Below are 17,348 nucleotides of genomic sequence, written 5' to 3' on the forward strand. Positions count from 1 at the left end.
CCTTAGCCGCTTGAGCCACAGGCGCCGAGCCATAACAGTGACTCTTGAAACAACAATACAATGCTATCATTTCCACTTTCCTGGTGAGGTTCATTATTGGCAGAAAAGGCATAACAGAGCCAAAGCTCCCATTCGGGTCTTCCAATACCAGATCCGGTCAGCTTTTCACTGTGCTGCTGGGAACAGCCTAGAGGGAGCTTGGGGTCTTTCTTAGGGAAGGGGAGGCCAGCATCAGGGCTGTGTCTACAGAGCTGGAGCTCCCTGCTGAGCGGCAGAGAGAGGAGAGGAAAGGACACAGGCTTTTGGATCCCCTCTCAGGATTCCTGGCAGCCCCACCAGCTCTGGCACCTGAGGCAGATTCTGAAATCCCTGCACTCCCACTTCTGAATCTCTAAATTGAGGCTGATCGTGTCCACCTTAGTTGCAGGGCGGATTGCAAGAAGGCAAATATAAACCAGCCAGCCCAGTGTTCAGGTATACGGAGCTTTGCAGCCGATTTCTCTTACTGTGGTCATTCTGTTTCTCAGCCCAGAATCTCGTTTCCGCCCCAGAGCTTCTTGATCAGGATGTATCACAGAATCCAGAACACGTACAGGCTGCTTACCACCATATGTCATTAGCAGGAGTTGCCCAACTTAAAATGACCTTTCTAAAAATGTTGATTTGGTTGATGACATTGAAAACAAGCTGCTTTTACAATTTCAGACCTGGCTACTATTTCTCATGGATGGCTGGAAACAGTGTCTTGCTTAAGTGCCATTCTTAACAATTGGTATAATACGAATTGGGCCATTTGTGTGGTGGCAGAATCCTGTCTACCCACAGGGATGATTTTAGATTTTATAGGATTACTGCTGATCTTGTTACTGCCCGTAGCAGGAATGTCCATGTTCAGCTGAGAATGCTGGTGGAAAATTAGTTTTCATTTATATTTTGCTGTGTTTGAATAGATAAATCTCCAACAAGAGTCGGCATGATGGAAAATAGTTCACCGTGTACAAGATGAAATTTCCTTCTCTCTGTGCAAGTGTGAAAGGAAGTGAAAGAAAATGAGGTGGAAGGAAGGACTGGTGTTTTTCTTTCCTGTGCGGCCATAACGTGATAATGAGCGTGCTGGTTGATCTTTAAGTCTTCAGATCTCTTAACTGTAAAAAAGATTTGTCCTATTTATGTTTCTGGGAGAAAAGATGCTTTTTATGCTGCACATATGCTGTATTCATTTATCATAATGCAGTTTGCGTACATAGTGTTATGAATAATCAGTGTTTCTCCTGACACACAAATCTGTAGGCATATGTAGGTTTTTAAAAGGAATTTCTTTCTTTTTCTTCCCTGCCTCCCTCCCTCCCTTCTTTCCTCTCCCTTCCCTTTTCTTTTCTTTCTTTCTTTCTTATTTTTTTTATTTTTATTTTTTGTAGAGACAGAGACTTACTTTATTGCCATCAGTAGTGTGCCGTGGTGTCACACAGTTCACAGCAACCTCCAACTCCTGGGCTTAGGTGATTCTCTTACCTCAGCCTCTCCGGTAGCTGGGACTACAGGTACCCACCACAAGGCCCAGCTATTTTTTTGTTGCAGTTTGAACCCGCCACCCTTGGTATATAGGTCCAGTGCCCTACTCACTGAGCCACAGGCGCTGCCCAAATTACTAAAATTTTAAAAGAATATTACTAAAACTGAATTAAAGAACAAAAACTCACAAGACCTTGTAAATCAAAATCCTTATTTTTCCAAGTTTCTCTCCTAATGTCATTTGCAGATCTACGTAAGATTTAAGAGTATTAGTCTTAAATATAGAAATTGTATTATGCATGTATTTGTTATAGGCTTGTTATAGGCGTAATTTATGTTCTTCTTCATTTACCATCACAAGCACGTTCCATGTTCTTACCTGAGAAGTCTAGTTGGAATTGTAGAGTAATTGTGTTTTATTCTAACTATTATATTCACTTAATTCTGGAGCTGAGTGCAGTGATGTGTGCCTATAGTCCTAGCTACTTGGGAGGCTGAAGTGGGAGGATCACTTGGGCCCCGGAATTGGAGACCAACCTGAACAACACAGCAAAAACCTGTCCTAAAAAAAAAAATTAACAGCCAAGTCTTTGTTGTTTGATTTATAGGCTTTACCAGTTTTTGATTTATTTACTATTTAGTTAGTCCATATAAACAATATAGCAGCGAGCTCTTTACTTTCACAGCTGTTTTCTTTGTGTGTGGTGTGAGATTACTTCCCAAGCTAAACCAGAAATGAGAATATGAAGTCAAGCACCCATGATTAAACATACGTTATTTACAGATCTCAATCACTTACAAGGTTAATGGCCTACAACAGAATTATAGAAGAGACTCCCAAATGTTGCTGATGTGATCAGCATGGATGTGAATTGGCTCATCCGAGATCTGGGTAGTTAGAGCTGATGACAGATACGTTCCTTGGTAGGAACTACTGTAATCCTGCTAGCAACTTTTGCGCATTGAATCAAGTTGTTTGGTTCTGCTCCAACCTTTGAGTCTGTCCAGGGCTCCCCACAGTGGTCACCACTAATCACATAGGAGGAATTTATGGAGATTTGTGGCTCCTGTAGGAGAACCAAGAGATTTTTGCCAGCATTTTCTGGAATTTCAAGAAAACTCCCTGTAGGTGGAAAATATGGTTCATTACTCACAAAATCTTGGCAGGGAGCAGAATCACTTTATCTGAAGAGTGCTAGAGGAAACAATTATACATTACTTTCAGCAAGTCACTAAAATTTTTATAAGCCTCATACCCACATGCTGATAGACCCCACATTACATAGAATTGACTGTTTAAAATTTTTCCCAACGTTCCTGAAACGTTAGAAAATTGATGCTACACTAAAAGCTATATTCTTTTTAAAAGGTTAACAAGATTTAACATTAAGTATTGGATAGGTCTGATTCATGGACCTTTTCAAGGGGTTTAATTTCTTACGAGACAGTTTTACAGCATTGACTCCAATATATTTAGAAAAAGAAAGGTTTCTATGAGAGAGTATAGCAAAGCGATAAAACTCAGCGTGAAGAAAAGCAAAAACTAAAAGGACTTTATGTGTGTGATCTAGCTAAGCCCACTTCTGATTTATTCGGTCCTGTTGATTCAGGACATGTAGAAAGAAAACATAGAACAGTACGGATTTTAGGTTTCATGACCCGGCAAATGAGCGGTGAGTGTTCCTAACAGTTGTTCCACACTGGTAGCGTTACATCTGTTTAAATCAGCGGTTCTCAGCCTGTGGGTCGCGACCCCTTATTGCAGCATCAATAATCAAAAAGTAAGAAGCCTTTCTGTCTCTTAGTTCTCGGTCTTTCCATGAGTCTCACTCATACACCAGCCAGCCCAAAGAATTAGGAGTTCTCTTTGTATCACTGCCTAGCAGACACTTAAAAATCTTTATAGGTTGGTATCAGACTCCTCCTCTCCAACACACATGAATCCCCTGGCTTACCTTAGCTCTAGTAGGAGTTTTGTTTTGTTATATCTTCTGTGCTTTGAAAGAACATGAACAAGTGGCATTCTGTTTGTTAAGAATGGGTCCTTTCACCACTGAGGTTTTGTTACCTGCAAAACTGTTGATTTGTGAACCAAAGAAATTGTGTGTCGTCATTCATATGATAACATATTTAGCTTACAGGACAGTAATTCTACTCCTGGACTTGAACTCTGACCTTGGGTTTTGTGTTTCTTCTGAGAATTGTGACAATTACTTGATTTAGGTTTTGGGCCTCCCCCGACTTTCCTACATCCAGCCCCCATTTGACATCTCTCCTCAGACACCTGATGCGACATCCCCCATTGTGCTACTGTCCGTGGAGGCCAGAGGTCCAGCAACAGTGCGAAGGATGACCCCAGAGCTCTGCAGTGTAGGGGCCCTGTGACCTCACCCCAAAACCTGTCTCTGACCCGCTGGACTCCTTTACCACACCCCATTCTAGTCTACCCTTCCTCCAGTTCTCAGTAAATGGCACTGTTTCTAACCTAGTTGCTCTGGCTAAAAACCTGGGGCCATCCAGGACGTTCTTCTCCCATACCCTCCACATCTTATTTACTGTCAAGTCCCGTCTGCTCTGCCCACAGGCAGCACCCTGAGCCCAACCGCTGCTCCCCACTTCTCCCAGTCTACCCTAGTTAGTTGAGTTGGTCATCATCTCGCAGATGGGGGGCTGTGCTGAGCCTCCTGATTCACCTCTCTGCTTTTCTGCTTTCCCCGGGGGCAGTGGCCAAGCTGTCTGTCTGTGATCCACACCAGCTGTCCCATCCTCCGACCCCCTGCCACTCTTGCCCCATTTGCTGTGTTCTTCACACAGCAGCAAGCTCGACTTGTAGTAATGCAGCTCAGGCCGAGCCACCTCCCTCCTAATTTTCCACCGTGCTGTGCTCACAGTGGCTGGGGGGCTGGTCTTCACCACACCTCTGGCTGCGTCACCACCTAGTCCACGTGAAGTCTGATGGCACTGGCTTCTCACTTCGCTTGAACAGGTTGAGCCCTGTCATACAGTGCTGTGCGTTTGCACTTCCTGCTGCTTTGCTTGGAAGGGTGTTTCCCCAGAACTTTGCAAGTTCACGCCTACGTGACATTCAAGTTTCTACTGAATGGCACCCCAGACTACCCTGTCTAAAACAGTCACCTTCACCCACACCCATCCCTCCTCATTCCCCTACTCTGCGTCTCTTACTGGGTCTACTGCACTTCACAAGGGCAGGGGACTTGGTTTTATTCACACTGCTTTCCTCATACCAAGGGTAGCCCCATGTGTGAGTACACCATTAAGGTCTGATGAGCAGATTATTGAATTAGACCTGTCAGCCCAGGGAAGGATTATTGCACCGAAAGTTCCACCCATCGACCTGGCACTCTTAACTGATGGAGACTCTCCTTGTTTTGGTTTGGAAGTAACATCTGTAAATCCTGAGAAGGGATCAGGTGAGGGATGTGAGTCAGTCCATGCTTGATATTGGTCATTTAAGTTGATTCTTTCCAAGACTCCCTAAGAGTTAATCATGATTCTATAAAAGAATTAGAATTTCAAAGAAAGTGGCCCAACGAGGTGGCTCATGCCTGTAGTTCCAGTGCTCTGGGAGGCCAAGGCAGGCATGTCCCCTGATTTTAGGAGTTGGAGACCAGCCTGAGCAAAAGCGAGATCCCATCTCTACTAAAAGTAGGAAATGAGTTAGCCAGGCATTGTGGCAGGCACCTGTAGTCCCAGCTAGTCGGTAGGCTGAGCCAGGAGGATCTCTTGGGCCCACAAGTTTGAGGTTGCTGTAAGCCATGAGGATGCCACTGCATTCTAGCCAGGGCAACAGAGTAAGATCCTGTCTCAAAAACAAAGAAAGGAAAAGAAAAGAAAAAGAACTTTAAGGAATGTAAAAATTGGATTATTCTGAAAAACAGATAAAAGACTACTGAAGCCTAGGCAGATTACTGACGCAGAGCATTCTAGGCGGCACAGGCCGGCCGGGAATAACAAGGACAGTGAGCAGAGGCCCCTGCAGAAGGAGGGAAGGAGACCCAGCCGCCCCTGATGCTTAGGCCTGGCCAGGGCCATGTGCTGTGGTCAGTGTTAGGGCTGAAGCCAAGCAACGGAGCAGGACACCGGGATGTGGGTATTTTAGGAAACTTTAAACAAGTTCGTTGAAGAGGTATTTTTATTATAAACATGTTTGGGAAAAATAGGCTTTACTGAATAAAAACAGAATGCATGTCCTGCCCTGGAAGCTTTGGTTTCTCGTGTGGCATTTAAGAGGGGTGGGAAACCCTCCCTTGAATACCTCTGGAGTGTTTCACGCCCACAGGGTCCGCATGAATATCTGCACCGTTTATATCTGTAGTTAAATTAAAGCTGGGAATCCCGAGTCAGACTTGGAAGCTGCGAGTGTTCAAACCTACTACACTGTGGGTTTTGAGAAAATGACAGTGTTTACCACAGACGTGTTTTCTGGAAGCGCCTTCTTTCTTTGCCCTTTTCAAGTCTTTCTATTCCTTTGTTTTCATCAGAGGAATCTGAGTTATATTTAAAATTCCAGATGGTTGACTGTTCTCATCTGAGCATTTATTCTTTTGTTTTTCTACTTTTTTTTTTTTTCTGAAATGGCTGCTCTCGCATCAGTGCCGTATTTTGCCTTTTTAACTGTTAATGGTTTAATCTCTCTCTGTATAGTAAAGATGAGCAGCTGTTGTACCTAATTGCAGAGCTCGAATGATCAACATTCTCAGGCTATTTGTGTGAGTTTGTTCAGTCTAAGTATGATTTCTTACAGTGCAGTGAGGTCTCAAAACGTTGTTGTTCTATTTTTCTTTACGTTAATGCTTGCTTGTTTTTATTTGTGATTTTTTTTCCCCCTAACTCTCCGCTACCTCTGGTCATTGGGAAGTTTCTAAAAAGAAATTTGAAGGATGATTTTATCTGTCTAAAGCTCTGCTAACAAGTTGAAATGAAAATAAGTGCATGTAGCTGTCACTCCTGATACCATTAGGCACTTTTTTTAGCCCATTATTATGTTTTAAGAGAAACTAAAAGCATCTTATTACAAGAGAAAGTAAAGAGCCTTCCTCTGGGTCTCTAGAGATGGCATTTCCTGTCTCTTTTCTGATAGGAGAAAAGAGCAGGGATGACTTCATTCCATGGCTCAGAAAGCAGGGCTTATTATTATCTTTGTTTGGAGAACAATTCCTCCTTATTCAGAGCTGGGAGGCACACTTTTTAGACACACATTTGCTCACTGTCCAGAGAAGAAATGTCCTGCCATTGTTTTTTGATAAACAACAAATACATCTGGCAAGCCGGTTTGTTTGTTTAACTTTGTAACTGTTAACATGGCTTTTCCGCTGAAAAGAGTGAAGATAGAACTGGTTACAAACGGCCCCAGCTCTTCAGGTCACCCGCACACAGAGCAGAAGGAGGGCTTTTGCTTTATCCGTAATTTCGTAAGGGGTCACACGGCACAGAGAGTTTTCTGTGTGTTATAGCCAAATAAATGGTGGAGGGACACACACTATGAAAGGAAAAACCAGGGTCACCCATATCTCAAGCCACATGAAATGGTAAGGTCACAATTGCATATTTCAGATAATTGTTTACTCATGGAGGAGAGTGTAACCACATCCTCATGGGAGAAAACGCACCAGTAAAGTCAAGGTGTGCCTTAAACACAAATGCATGTTTACCAAACCTTTACGGAGTGGCAGAAGGATTTCCTATGTGGATTATTCAATCAAATCATCTCTAATGCTTCTAAAACAAGACTTTGGGGGGGGGGGGGCTCTTGTCTCCAGAGAAGATTCCTTTTATAAAATCCAGCCAACCTGTGCCCTGCAGTGTCCATGTCTGTGCATTTCCTGTCCCCACCCACAGGACTGCCCAGGGGTGAAAGGGAGCTTTCGTTTTGCTAAAACATTCATTTTAAGAGTTGCTATAGAGATAGTGTGAAAACCTAGAGTACGGCTCTGAGTTTGGCGCTAGGTTTTTCTTTGTCTTTTTGTGCCTGTCTTTGACTCTCAGAGTAAAACTTTTGGGAATGGTGGTATCTCTGCAGCAAACTGCAGAACCATGGTCCTGCCTTGGAAACAGATCTCATGACAGAGAATTCACCAGGTGAGGACATCACGACCCCAGCTGCCTCCCTGGGAGGGTACGCTTTAGCCCTGGTGGTTTGACATGGCCCTCCTGTCTGTCCTGGGATTCTCCCCAGCTGTTCCACTTCCCTATCTGTCTCTCTCTCCCCCTACAACCTCCCTCCCATTTTCCCTCCAGGCTTTTTAAAAGTGGTACATGTGGCTTTTGGAAAACCGGCTTGCACTTTACATGCTTTCTCCAGGTTTCAGAGTTTTTCTAACCTTGCCCCCAGCTCTAATTCTTGATTCTTCCATAGCCTTGAACTTTTCTTTTCTGTTTTGTCCCTGTGTCCATTATGAGAGCTGAAAAATGAAGCCCCGAGGGGCTCCCCTTTGGTCTGTAGAGACCTGAAAATTGCTGGATAGATAAAACTTACTGCAAAGAGGAGCTTAAAACAGTGAAACTCGACCTCTAAAGAGACACAAGAAAACATTCCCTTATAAAGGAGCACTGTTCGTAAAGAAAAAAAAAGAAAGGAACCCTGATGTGTCCTCTCTTCCCTTGCCTTCCCGAGTCAGTTATCTTTCCTGACTCAGCTAAGTCATAGGTTCTGACTTATGGCAGACTTAGGGAACTCTCTTCCTGTGTCTCCTTCTGTCCCCAACCTTCTCCACAGTGCAGAAAACAGCACGTTCAAACCAGGAACTAAAGGAAGGGGCTTATTGGAGAATTTAGGAGGTTCGTGGACAGGGTTCAGGAGAAGGAGTAAGGGACAGGGTGGCACCCTGGGGAACTGTTCCGGCCTCCAGGCCTCAGAGGGCAAGGAGGAGCCCTCCTTGCAGGAGTGCCACAGGTGAGCTGTGTGCAAGATCTACAGACCCAGCCAACCTGCAGCATCTCAGCTGGGGAATTCTGCAACTGAACCACCCATACTCCAGCTTCTCAGAGAGAGGAGGCCGCAGGTACAGATCCTGCCTTCAGAGCTGGAGGGTGAGGGAGCCCACTTACAGAGTCCAAGCAGGTCAGCCTCTGGGAACCAGAGCAGGGTGGAGAGTGGGTCTGGGAAATCCCCAGTACATTCATTGCCCAAGACAGTGAGGTCACAGTGGAAAGATATTAAAAGATTTGGGGAAGTGGCGATTTTAGGTCTCTGAATTTAAAAAAAAGACATCATTCTCTTAATATTTCTATATATTTCTAGCATTTCTTTCCTTGAGATCTTTGTCTTTTCTGGTGACCTCATCTCGTCTCCTGGCTTTAACTACCCCACTTTATTATGGTCCCAAACTTATCTTTGGTGTTGACCCCTTTCTGAACTCAGACTGCAGCCAAGTACGCATCAGCCTTTCTACTTGGGAGTCTCGTAGAAATGTCAACTTAAACCCGTACAAAACCATGTGGCTGAGCGTCCCTGACCAGACCCATTGAGACTTCCCTCTCCTTCTGAAGCTCAGACCAGCAACCTCAAAGTCACTCTGGGCTTCTCACTTTCTCATATGTGGTCCTATCCCCCAGACAATCCTGGTGGTTTGACTAATCAGAAGACACCCCAAATCTGAACCCCCATCCCTCCCCACACTACTAGTACCACCTGGTTTGAGGCCCAGTCATGTCCAGGGCATTGCAGCAGCATTCTGTCTGGAATCTTCCCTTCCCAACATCTGTACTCCGAGTCATCCCTTCGCTGTAGCTCATTCAGATGAAAAGGCCTACAAGAGCCCACACACCTCACCCTTCCTCCTCCGACCTCATCTCCTAACACTGTCCTGGAGGCTCACCCAGACCGAGCTCCCTGAGGTTCTTGCTGGGTAACCCCACACACATGTGTGCCCCACGGCCTTCACAGAAAGCAAGGAAGTGAACTTACATTTCTAAATATCTAAGTCAAGCAAAGTGGCACATACCTGTCATCCCAGGTGCTCAAGAGGCTGAGGCAGGAAGCTCACTTGAGTCCAGGAGCTGGTTCTCGGCTGTAGTGCACTGTGCCAGTCAGTTCCACACGTTAAATTCACATTGATGTGATGGCCTCCTGGGAGCAGGGGCCTACCAGGTTGCCTAAGGAGGGGTGACCTGGCCCAGGTCAGAAACAGCAGGTTGGCCAGATGCCAGGGCTCAGGCCTGTAATCCTAGCGCTCTGGGAGGCCAAGGCTGGTGGATTGTTTGAGCTCAGAAGTTCAAGACCAACCTGAGCAAGAATTGAGACCCCCGTCTCTAAAAGTAGCTGGGTGTTGTGGTGGGTGCCTGTAGTCCCAGCTACTCAGGAGGCTGAGGCAAGAGAATCACTTGAGCCCAAGAGTCTGAGGTTGCTGTGAGCTATGATGCCACTCTACCAAGGGTGACAAAGTGAGATTCTTGTCTCAAAAAAAAAAAAAAAATTAAGTAATGAAAACATCCAACCATATGTTGAAACATCCATCTGTTACAGATGTTTATAACAGCATTATTCATAATAGCTCAAACCTGGGAACAATGTCCGTCAGTTAATAAATGGGTAAACAAAACGTGGTATAGCCACATAATGGAATAATCAGTCGACAATAAAAAGGGATAAGTACATGTGGCAATATGGCCGAACCTTTAAGACCCCATATTAATGAACATTGTGACATAATGAAAACAGCCCAGTCACAGAAGTGCTCACACTATGTGATTCTATTCATACAAAACACCCAGAATAAGCAGAGCCATAGAGACAGAGAGTAAACGATGGTGCCTAGGACAGGGAGGTGGGGGAATTAGGTAGTAACAGCTAAGATACAGAGGATTACTAAAATTGGTGTGGTGGTGGTTGCATAGCTTGCAACTCTACTAAAAATGATTGAATTGCATAATTTGAATGGGTGAATAGTATAGTGTGTGAATTATGTCTCTCAGTAATTAAAATATGATCAAAGTGGAGGCCAGGTGCAGTGGCTCACACCTGTAATCCCAGAATTTGGGAGGCCGAGGTGAGTGGATTGCTTGAGTTCATAGGTTCAAGACCAGCCTGAGCAAGAGGGAGACCTCATCTTTAAAAATAGCCGGGCGTTGTGGCAAGTGCCTGTAGCCCAGGTACTTGGGAGGCTGATGTAAGAGAATCACTTGAGCTTAGGAGTTTGAGGTTGCCGTGAGCTGTGACACCATGACACTCTACCAAGAGTGACAAAATGAGACTCTGTCTCAAAAAAAGATCAAACTCTTTGAAAATATTTCTATTGTTTCCATAAGTGGCATATGCAAGCCTTCTAATTCAATATTATTGCATCTAAAATTTTAAAGGGAACTCTTGACTATTCTTTTTTTTCCCTCTAAGTAAAACTCTTCGTCTGTGATGACTATTTTTATTTTCATTTCCTCTTTAATTTATACTTTTACTCTTAAATGTCTTTGGACTGTACACACTAGATATTCAGTATTTAAATGGTTTCTTTTGTCTGTTATTTATTTATTTATTTATTTGGAGACATTTTGTTGCACTTGGTAAAGGGCCCTGGCATCATAGTTCACAGCAACCTCAAACGCTTAGGCGCAAATGATCTTCTTGCCTCAGCCTTGAGAGTAGCTGGGACTACGGGTACCCTCCACAATGCCCAGCTAGTTTTATCTGTCTTTTAAATATATTTTTTAAAAGGTCAGGTTAATGTGAGGGTACAAACAACTGGTTACAATGTTTGCATTTGTTAGGTAAAGTTCCTCTTGTAAAGTTGTGTCCCATAGGGCCTGTAGTACCAGCTACTCAGGAGGCTGAGGCAGGAGGATACTTGAGCCCAGGAGTTCGAGGCTACAGTGAGCTATGATGATGCTATGTACTCTAGCCTGGGCAACAGAGTGAGACTCTGTCTACAAAAATAATAGGATAAACATAAAATAAAAGTGGATGAAAGAAAGGTTTTTTTTCTTCAGTGTTCATAGGAGAAAGAGGGACTACTAATCACTGTGTGTTTTCCCCTTTCCAGAACTTCCACGATGGGCGTAAAGCCCAGCAGCACATAGAGACCTGCTGGAAGCAGCTCGAATCAGTAAGTGAAACACAAACAGCTAAAGAAAGGTCTTTATGGATTTCCTAATTTGAGTTTAAGCTTGAAATTGATCAGTAAGTTAAAAACGTACAAACAAAACACTAAAGAAGCATCCTCGTGGATTTTTCTCACTGGAATTTAGTTTGATTTTAGAGCCATTATCTGTGATTTGAGCCAAAAGAGCTCAAGTAGAGTGTTTCTCTAAACACTATATGGAAAAAACAAAGGTTGGGCAGTTTTTGATAAAAATGAAGGCAGATATTAAAATGACTTTTTGGAATGTATGACATAAATCAATGCAGAGAAGAATTGCTTTGTGGTGGGGGAGGCTTATGGTAAAATTATATCGTCTCATCACTCTTTTACATTTTAGAGTAAAAGACGATTTGAACGAGATTGCAAAGAGGCTGACCGAGCACAGCAGTACTTTGAGAAAATGGATGCTGACATCAATGTCACCAAAGCAGATGTCGAAAAGGTGAGGTGAAGGCGGGAGACTCTTTCATTTCCCTTGCGAGTGACCGTTCAGCACAGACAGCCCCTCCCCAAGTTCCTCTTTCTGATGTAGCCACAAAAGGGCACCCAGCAGGGGCTGCCTGCAGCGTTGTCTCCCCTCAAGGAACCCATGCTCAGGGTAACTGGAATAATTCTTGTTGTGTCTTAAGGGTCACAGAGACACTAAATCAGGGAAATCTTCATTCAGTGTTAGAATTTGAGGAGCTTGTTTAGTCACAGGGACCATCATGCAGAGACTTGGATCGTGAGCAGATGGTAGAAAGGTGGTTTCCTGAGGTCGCAGCTCTTTCTTAATGGTTGTTCAAAGACAAAGTCACTTTCTTGAGAGCCAAGGAGATGGTTTAGGGCCATCTGGAAGAGCTTGGCTGCTTAAAATGTTTCCTTTAGAAAGATAAAGAGCCTCGCTGCTTGCCTGACTGCTAATTGATTCCTCCAGGTTGCTAACTGGGAGGTTGCAGCTGAAGGCTTGCATTCTTGAGTCCTCTCAAAAGCTTTCTCTAAATGGACTTGTCTTGGCCATTAAGAATATTATAAAGCTGGTAGTGTGTCTTCTTGTGGCTCAATATGTGTTTTTCCCCTAGAAGCTGAATTTTCTTTTCATAAAAGTCATCAATACAGTGTGAACAAAATTAGACTGTTCATTCATTATGGCCCTGGGCCGTTTGGGCACTCACAGCCTTGTGCTGGACACTTGTGAAAGCCCTATGTTTTTATAGATTTCTTTTGCTTTTTCCCAGGTTAGTTGGCGATGAGTTTAGTTGGATAATAGGATGAATTAATATTTGCCCAATTCTGTCAAATTCCTCATTTAAGAGTGGGTATTAAAGAAGAAGACCAGGTATATGTTAGTATGCCTTCCTATAGAACCATTTAATATACTTAAATACATATTCTCTCTAGGTACAGTGGCTCTGGCCTGTAGTCCCAGCTACTCAGGAGGCTGAAGTGGGGTGATTGCTTAAGCAAGTATATATATTTATATACTTACTATAGGACAGGCATCCTCAAACTGTGGCCCGCGGGCCACATGCAGCCCGCCTAGGACATTTATCCAGCCCGCTGGGTGTTCTTGCTGCCGCTGCCCATCCTGCTTAGCAGCTGACTTGTCCTGGGGCCCACAGTCTGGCCCTCCAACAGTCTGAGGGACAGTGAACTGGCCCCCTGTTTAAAAAGTTTGAGGACCCCTGCCATAGGAGAAGAATGACTTCATCCTTCTCCTAATTCCCCCCCCAGAGCTAAAACGTATCTTGAATTGGTGCTATTTATTCTCCATAGCTTTACCTCTTGTGTTTGTATCACCAGTAGGTAAATTTTATAATTTTGTCCCTTTTGTATGTTTATACAAACAGAATCTTATTTAATTTATTTTTTTCTAACTTGATTTTCTTTCATTCAGCACTTTGGTTTGTTTTTTGTTTTTTTTTTTTTTGAGACAGAATCTCACTCTGTCACCCTGGTAGAGTGTCTTGGCGTCACAGCTCACAGCAACTTCAATCTCTCGGGCTCAGATGATTCTCCTGCCTCAAGGCCTCTGGAGTAGCTGGGAGTGCAGGCGTGTGCCACAAGGCCCAGCTGATTTTTCTATTTTAGGTACAGACAGGGTCTCCCTCTTTTTTAGGCTGGTCTCTAACTCCTGAGCTCCGGCAGTCCTAGAACATTAGGAGTACAGGCGTGAGCCGCCACACCCAGCCCTCAACACTGTACTTTGAGATCTAATTCGTGTGGGATATAGAACACATGACTTTTTTTTTTTTTTTTTGAGACGGAGCCTCAAGCTATCCTCCTGGGTAGAGTGCCATGGCATCATGCTCACAGCAACCTCCAACTCCTGGGCTCAAACGAGTCTCCTGCCTTAGCCTCCCAAGTAGCTGGGACTACAGGCGCCCGCCACAACGCCTGGCCATTTTTTGGTTGCAGCCATCATTGTTGTTTGGCGGGCCCGGGCTGGGGATTCGAACCCACCACCTTAGGTGTATATGGCTGGCGCCTTAGCCGCTTGAGCCACAGGCGCCGAGCCGGAACACATGACTTTTACATATTAATATTAGACTAGGGACTGCAGTGAGCTATGATCATGCCACTGAATTCCAGCCTGGACATCAGAATGGGATCCTGTCTCAAAAATATAAAGAATAAAAATTAGAGCCAGGTGCCTTCGTTGTATTTTTATTCTGCTTTTTCTGTAGAGATAGTGGTATCACCAGCAAGTAATGCAAGTTTTATTTCTTCTTTTCTGATCTTTATGCCTTTTGTTTATTTTCCATATCTTACCTTGCTAGTTACAAGCTTCATTTTGCTGAGGAAAAATACTCACTGGGCTTCTCTGTCTTAGGCTTGATTACAAAGAGAGTGCTTCAGACATTTCGTTCTGAATGATTTTAATGTCCTCTTTATTGGATTAAAGACTTTTCCTTTTTCCTGTTTTGCCAAAAGGTTTTTTCTTAAGCTTGACTTGATATGGAATATCATTAAATATTTTTCTGCTTCCTTTAATTCATCGAGTGGTAAATATCAATTTTCTTATATTGAACCCAAATTAGCAATTCCTGGGAAAAACTCAACTAGATTGTGATGTATTTTTTTAGACATAACTGTATTTGTTTTGCTAATATTTCTTTTTCTGCTTTTAACATCTTTTTTTCTTTTATTTTGATTTAGTAAGAGGGTACATACAATTATGTTATGCTATTTGAGTTTTTAAAGTTAAGTTCAAGTCACGGTTGAGTCCTTTGTCCAGGAAGTGTGCTGTGTACCCCTACATTGCACCCCTTAGGCAGGAACTTACTGAACCTGCTCCTCCTTGTTCTGTTAATATTTTATTTAATATTTTTCATGGAAATGTTCTATATTCATTGAAATTGGTCTGTAAGTTTTCTTTCTTGTGTGTTCTACTTTGCCTTATGAGTTTTGGTGTGTTTGCTCTTTTATCTGAAAAAAATTTTTTTAATATATATATTTAATTTTTAATATATATATAGTTTTTATATATATATACATATATAAATTAAGTATGTCTTAAATATTTTTTGATGCTTCTTTGTGGAAAAGCTTCTAAATACCAGTCTAGTAGTTGGCTCCTTCTTCGGGGTTGATCCCAGTGGGTTATGGTTTTGTAGTAATGTATCTGTTTCATCATAAATTTTCAAATTTGACTCGGCACCTGTAGCTCAAGAGGCTAAGGCACCAGCCACATACACCAGAGCTGGCGGGTTCAAATCCAGCCCAGACCCGCCCAACAATGATGACAACCACAACCAAAAAATAGCCAGGCGTTGTGGTGGGCGCCTGTGGTCCCAGCTACTCAGGAGGCAGAGGCAAGAGACTCGCTTGAGCCCAGGAGTTGGAGGTTGCTGTGAGCTGTGATGCCACAGCACTCTACCCAGGGTGACAGCTTGAGGCTCTGTCTCAAAAAATAAAAAATAAAAAAAGAGAGAGAAAAAAATAAAATAAATTTTCAAATTTGACTCGGCACCTGTAGCTCAAGAGGCTAAGGCACCAGCCACATACACCAGAGCTGGCGGGTTCAAATCCAGCCCAGACCCGCCCAACAATGATGACAACCACAACCAAAAAATAGCCAGGCGTTGTGGTGGGCGCCTGTGGTCCCAGCTACTCAGGAGGCAGAGGCAAGAGACTCGCTTGAGCCCAGGAGTTGGAGGTTGCTGTGAGCTGTAATGCCACAGCACTCTACCCAGGGTGACAGCTTGAGGCTCTGTCTCAAAAAAAAAAAAAAATTTTCAAATTTGTTGGCAAAACATTGCTTCTAATAAGGTCTCACTTTAATTTTTGCTGCATATGTTATGGCCCTATGATTTATTCCTAAGATTGCTTATTTATACTTTTTTCTGGATTAGTTTTTTGTTTGTTTTTTTTTTTTTTTTTTTTAGATGGAGCCTCAAGCTATCCCCCTGGGTAGAGTGCTATGGCATCACAGCTCACAGCAACCTCCAACTCCTGGGCTCAAGCGAGTCTCCTGCCTCAGCCTCCCAAGTAGCTGGGACTACAGGCGCCCACCACAACGCCTGGCCATTTTTTGGTTGCAGCCATTATTGTTGTTTGGCGGTCCTGGGCTGGGGATTCGAACCTGCCACCTTAGGTGTATGTGGCTGGCGCCTTAGCCGCTTGAGCCACAGGCGCCGAGCCTGGATTAGTTTTTTTAAAAACATCATTTTTATTGGTGTTTTCTAAGAATGTAAAAACCAAATTTTGTCTTTATGGAGCCTCTCTTTCCTATTTTTATTTTCTATTTTTTCTAATTTCTTCTTCACCCCCTGTTCCCCCTCCCTCCCTCCCTTTCTTCCTTCCCCTTTTTTCCCCTCCTCTGTCTTTGTCTTTGGATTTATTCCATTGCCTTTTATGTTTTTGAATTTTACTTGTTCTTTTAGAGACAGTCTCACTCTGTCACCCAAGCTGCAATGCGGTGGTGTGATCATAGCTCACTGCAGCTTTGGCCTCTCCAGGATGCAAGTGAGCCTCCCTCTTCAGCTCATGAGTAGCTAGGACTATACGTGTCCCACCACCACGCCTGGCTAATTTTAATTTTTTTTTTTTAAGATAGGATCTCACTTTGTTGCCCAGCCTAGTCTCAAACTCCTGGGCTCAAGTGATCCTCCTATCTCAGCTTCCCCAAAGTGCTGGGATTAAAGGGTGAACCACTGTGCCCAGCTCATTACCCTTTTAAAAAGTTCTTTCCTCAGATGCTTCCCTCTTTCTTCTTTTCTAATGCAAATATTAAGATTATAAATACCTCACTGCATCCGACAAATTTTGACATGCAGTATTATTCACGCTGCTTGTTTCCAGATACTATTCATTTCTTTTACCAATTAATCTCTCACCTGTGGTTTACTAGAAGCATGGTTTTAAATTTCCAAATGTGTGTTCTGTTTAAACTTACCTTTGTGTTATTAATTGCTAATTAAATTGCACTGTGGGCCTAGAAATTCTGTGTGACTTTGAACTTCTGTATTCATTGACACGGTTTATGGCCGGTTACATTTTTATGCGTGTTCTCTGAGTAGTTGAAAAGAATGTGCTTTCTCCACTTCTTAGTTGTAGAGATCTGCCTGTTTTCATTAGGCTGAACTTGTTGTGTCATCTAGATCTTCCTATCATTAAGGATTTTATTGTCAGCTTTTTCTGACATTTTCTTAGAGAAATATGTATCCTCCTTGTCTGTAAGCCAGTGGACTCTGAGCAACAGGACTGATGCAGGTGTGAATCGAGTTAATATGTACAAGGTGCTCAGAACCATTTATGGGA

The 17,348-nt window shown here is 43.4% G+C and overlaps 1 protein-coding gene across 1 annotated transcript in view; it reads left to right on the forward strand.

Annotated features, from left to right (window-relative positions):
• Nucleotides 1-17,348, forward strand: part of FNBP1 (formin binding protein 1) — a 125,501-nt gene that overhangs the window by 63,196 nt on the left and 44,957 nt on the right. Inside the window, exons 5-6 of the mRNA XM_012808209.2 lie at nucleotides 11,508-11,570; nucleotides 11,944-12,048. Coding sequence (XP_012663663.1) covers nucleotides 11,508-11,570; nucleotides 11,944-12,048 — 168 coding nt within the window. The remainder of the gene's footprint in view (nucleotides 1-11,507; nucleotides 11,571-11,943; nucleotides 12,049-17,348) is intronic.

This window comes from Otolemur garnettii, unplaced genomic scaffold, assembly GCF_000181295.1.
Source record: "Otolemur garnettii isolate 467f Iridium unplaced genomic scaffold, OtoGar3 scaffold00087, whole genome shotgun sequence".
NCBI lineage: Eukaryota > Metazoa > Chordata > Mammalia > Primates > Galagidae > Otolemur > Otolemur garnettii.